This window comes from Lolium rigidum, chromosome 3 (genome assembly GCF_022539505.1).
Source record: "Lolium rigidum isolate FL_2022 chromosome 3, APGP_CSIRO_Lrig_0.1, whole genome shotgun sequence".
In the NCBI taxonomy this organism is placed as follows: Eukaryota; Viridiplantae; Streptophyta; class Magnoliopsida; order Poales; family Poaceae; genus Lolium; species Lolium rigidum.
The window spans coordinates 393,439,555-393,444,274 of record NC_061510.1 but is presented as its reverse complement, the minus strand read 5'-3'; the positions used below and the strand labels follow the sequence as shown (position 1 = coordinate 393,444,274).

Sequence of the window (4,720 nt, the reverse complement as noted above, 5' to 3'; positions counted from 1 at the left end):
TCAAATAAAGGGTGCATATGCACCCGGGTGTAGAAACACCCTGTCCGAACTCGAGCAAATTATTTCACTGATTGTTTGATGTTTCTTGATGCTGAAATTGTTGGCTAATAGATCTAGAAATAACCTTTGCCAAAATAAATTGGTTTTGGTTTCCCTACAAAAATAAAGGGTATTACTATTTCTCAGTCGACTAAGAACTAACTTCATTCTCAGTCAGATCATGTCATCAAATTTCAGTTGCAAATCATGACTAGCACAAATCACGATGCTCATCAAATGGTGTAAAAACTTGACTGAGCAGCGAAGTAAAAAACAAATACGAGTATGTTTTTAGTTCTGTTGGATCCCTCTCACTTTATGGCACCTTAAGAAAAGTAAGACTTTGAGTCTTCTATTAGGAAAAATAAAAAATACATAACACTCATGGTTTTACAATTCCTATCAATATCAACTTTTGTATCCAGCCTGAGAACACAAGATAAATTTTTACTACCAATCTCATCGTGGTTTTGTTGTAATAGAAAAATCACATGTAGCTTTATATTATATCATCAAGTTGTTACATTTTCTATTTGCTTAGCCTTCCTCTCTATTTAAGCCGAGGCAGAGGAGGTGAGTGAGCCATCCGAATCGAGAAGCAAAGCATCAATCTCTCGCAAGAAAGTGAAAATGAGGAACTCAAAGATCCGCGTGGAAGAGTGCATGGTCGAGCACATCGACCTCATCCCGGGGATGCCGGACGACATCGCCGTCGACTGCCTGGTGCGCGTCCCGCACGACGCCTTCCGCTCCATGCGGCGGGTGTGCCGAGGGTGGAAGAGCGCCGCCGCGGCGCCGGAGTTCGCCATGGCGCGCGCCGAGGCCGGCGCGAACGAGGATCTGGTGTACCTCCTGCAGTTCGGCAGCCCGGCCGCCGGGGACGACGCCCCCAAGGACGACTCTTCGGCCTACGGGGTGGCCGTGTACAACGTCACCACCGGCGAGTGGCACCGCGAGCGCGCGGCGCCGCCGATGCCGATGTTCGCGCAGTGCGCGGCCGTCGGGACCCGCCTCGCGGTGATGGGCGGCTGGGACTCCAAGACCTTCGAGCCCGTGGCGGACGTCCACGTTCTTGATGCTGCCACCGGCGTGTGGCACAAGGGCACGCCGATGCGGTCGGCGCGGTCGTTCTTCGCGTGCGCCGAGGCGGGTGGCAAGATCTATGTGGCCGGCGGCCATGACAAGCTCAAGAACGCGCTGAAGACGGCAGAGGCGTACGACACGGAGGCTGACTGTTGGGCTCCGCTGCCTGACATGTCGGAGGAGCGGGATGAGTGCGACGGCATGGCCACAGTCGCCGGTGACAAGTTCATGGCCGTGAGCGGGTACCGCACTGGCCGGCAGGGCGGGTTCGAGCGCGACGCGGAGTGGTTCGACCCGGCCACCGGCGAGTGGCGCCGCCTGGAGCGCGTGCGCGCCCCGCCGTCGGCGGCGCACGTCGTGGTGCGCGGCCGGGTGTGGTGCATCGAGGGGACGGCCATGATGGAGTGGCGCGGGGAGCGCCGAGGTTGGATCGAGGTGGGGCCCTACCCTCCGGGGCTCAAGGCCGGCACTGCGCGCGCGGTCGCCGTCGGAGGCGGTGAGCGGGTGGTGGTCACCGGCGCCATCGAGTCCGGCGGGCACGCGCTCTGGGTGTTCGATGTTAAGTCCAAGAACTGGACCGTGGTGCCCCCTCCGCCGGAGTTCGCCGGCTTCGTGTTCTCCATGGCTTCTGTACGCGTGTGATGCTGAGGAATGTGTAAACATCTGCTGGATTTCTGCACACATGACCTCGTCCTCGCTTATCTTGAAGGCAAGCCATGACTTTCTCGGCCGACCTCGTCTGCCCACCACAATCTGCCCCAGCCGGCGGCCGCGCAAGCGGTCGGTCATGGAGACGGAAGAGCAACGAGCATCAAGCATGCTTGGTTGCAAGGTGCGTCCCCCGCGTCGCAGGCTCCGAGCGACGCTTAACACACTTGTGTATCGCGTTTTGGTGTGGAGTACACACCACAAATCAGAAACTCTGAAACTGAAGAAGATGCTCACCTGCGCCATTGAATAGGATCCCGTCTTTTCTTAAGGAGAAACATTGTTGCGCACGAACAGGCTATCGCAACAGCATTTCAACAACTTATTGTTTGTCGGGCGTAATCATTAGGTCCTGTGTTTTCTGAAATGTCAATACACTGCTTTTAGAGCATCTCCACCAGCATCTTTCAAATAGGCATCGCAGCAGCGTTGATGTGCGCTATTGAAGTCGCCGGCATTCACCACCTCCATTTGGTGAGGGTTGTCCACGTTAAGAGCATCTCCAGTCGCGTCCCCCAAACCGTCCCCCAAAGCGATTTGGGGCGCGCCGGACAAAAAAAGCGTTCCAGCCGCGTCCCCCAAAGCCCTTTTTTGTCCGGCGCGGCCCGATACGGTGTCCGGCGCCCGAGCCTCGTCCCCGTCCCACGGGGGACGCTCCGGGACGCCTGGACACAACGAAAAGCGAGGCGGGGAGTGGCGGGGCCGACGCGTCGCCGGCACGGTTAATTTTAACCCAACCGTCGCCTACCTCGCGACGGGAAGTTATTCGCGCGCGCGTGACACACGGCGGCATCTTTGCCTTAATGGCGACGGAGGGGCGGGCGAGACGTCTCGTCGGTGCCGCGCGGCCTCCACGCGTCGCCGGCGTTCGCACGCCACCGCCCGTTCCCGCGCGATCTTCCCGCCTCTTCTCGTCCGTTCCCGCGCTTTCTTCCCGACGCCGGCGTCTATAAAAGGTCTCCCGGCTCATCAATGGTAGCCACCACACCCCGCCGGCAACAAACACAGCCCCTCGTCGGCTCCACGGCCGTCTCCTCCATCACCGGTGGCAATGGCGAACCGCCCCGGCGATGGCCACCTCCTCCACCGCCGTCTCCTCCATTGACGAGCCGGCTGCGCGGCGTGCGGCACTCGAGGAGGCACCGAGGAGGAGGCGCCCGCCGGCGTGAGGCGCGCCAGGGCGGCGGATCTTGCGGCGGTTCTCCGCCCCCGCCTCGCCGCCGAGGAGGCCGCGGCGGCAGCGCCGTGGCGGAGCGAGCAGATGCGACACCGTTGCGGCGTTCGACGCCTCGACGGGACAAGAGGCGCGACGGCGCCGGTACGGGAGGAGATGGAGCAGCGATGGGCTCGACGAGCGCCGGCGCCGCCGCGATGAGCGGCGTGCGCCGTCCCGTGAACGGCGTGACTCGATCGAGCGCCGGCGCGTGAGTCGATCGAGCCCGGCGAGCAGGCGACGGCGGAGGAGCGTCGACGGCCGGAGTCGGCGCTACCGGCGCTGGGGGGAGGCGGGCGGAGCAGTTGGCGGCGGCCGACGCGTATGCGGCGGCGATGATGGAGGCGCCAACGGATGTGGAGGAGGAGGCGCCAACGGAGGAGGAGGCCGAGGCGGAGGAGACCGAGGCGGAGGACGACGACGGCGACGACGAGTTCGATCGGTCCGACGACGACGCCCCGCACCCGGACGAGACGGCCGATCGGCAACGCGCGCCCTCGTCGAGTCCTTCGAGTCGGAGAAGAAGCTCCGGGACGACGCCCGTGCCCGCGAAGAGGCGGAGATTCGTCGCGCCATCGAGCTCTCCTCCTCCCGCGCCGGCCCGCGCAGGGGAGGGCGGAGGAGGACTATCGGCGGGAGCGGCACCGTCCGGCCACCGCCGAACGCAAGGAGAGGAGGCGCGCGCAGGAGGAGCTGCGGCGTAGGGGAGGCGACGACGGGGCGGGGCCGTCGAACGCGCGCCGGCCGGCGGTCGCAGCCTAGGTTTAGATGAAATCTAGCCGTTTTCCATTCAAACTTTGTAATATATAATCAAAATTGAATGAAAACCTTTATTTTCCTGCACAAATATTCATTTGGGGGCGGCGTTTGGGGACGCTGGCCGGGAGCGACGTCCCCCAAACGCGGCACGAGCAAAACACGTCCCCCAAACGCTCAATCCGGCGCGGTTTGGGGGACGGTTTGGGGGACGCGACTGGAGATGCTCTAATGCCCCCAATAGACTGCAAGCTCGACCTGGCTCGTATCACTCTGTTTTTTTCTTCAATTTCGCTCAAATTCAAGCTCGAAAGTCCACACCAAAAGGTATAACACATCCGAAAATTTGCAATGATGCTACAATACGATATGGATTGCTCACTTCTACAAGCGAACCGAGTAGATTTCCTGAGCCCCTTACAGATGACCAGTAGAAAACGGCCATGACTGAAGAATATGATACTCTTATGAAAAATTGAACTTGCCACCTTGTTCCTCTAGGCTCAAATTTAAAAATATTATTGAATGCAAATGGGTATATACTTGTTGTAAAGCAAGCTCCGTGTGCATGCTTTTCTCGCTTGAACTCTAAGTTACAACAATTTGGATTCATGTCCTTCAAAGAAAATACATTATTATTTCTCTACAACAAAACCGTTATGACAATTTTTGTCTCGATATATGTTGATGGCATAATTGTGACCAGCTCTCGCGAGCACAGAATTTCTGCTCTTCTTCGTGACTTAAGTACATATTTTGCACTTAAAAATTTCGGTGACCTTCACTTCTTTTTTATGAATTAAAGTGAAATATTCTCCAACCACAACTTATCTTAACTCAAGAAAAATATGCTGCTCACTTGCTTGCAAGAGTTGGTATGAGTACATGTGTATCATGTCCAACACCCATGTATATCAGTGA

General features: G+C 58.0%; 1 protein-coding gene across 1 annotated transcript; it reads left to right on the top strand.

Annotated features, from left to right (window-relative positions):
• Nucleotides 1-573: 573 nt before the first annotated feature.
• On the top strand, nt 574-2,227 carry LOC124704537 (F-box/kelch-repeat protein SKIP20-like). Its single transcript, XM_047236808.1, has one exon. The coding sequence runs from the start codon at nt 670-672 to the stop codon at nt 1,762-1,764; it is 1,095 nt and encodes a 364-aa protein (XP_047092764.1). The 5' UTR covers nt 574-669; the 3' UTR covers nt 1,765-2,227.
• Nucleotides 2,228-4,720: the final 2,493 nt, after the last annotated feature.

Bases quoted from the DNA above. Each gene is read 5' to 3' on its own strand.
- LOC124704537 (XM_047236808.1), top strand. From the start codon at position 670: ATGAGGAACTCAAAGATCCGCGTGGAAGAGTGCATGGTCGAGCACATC.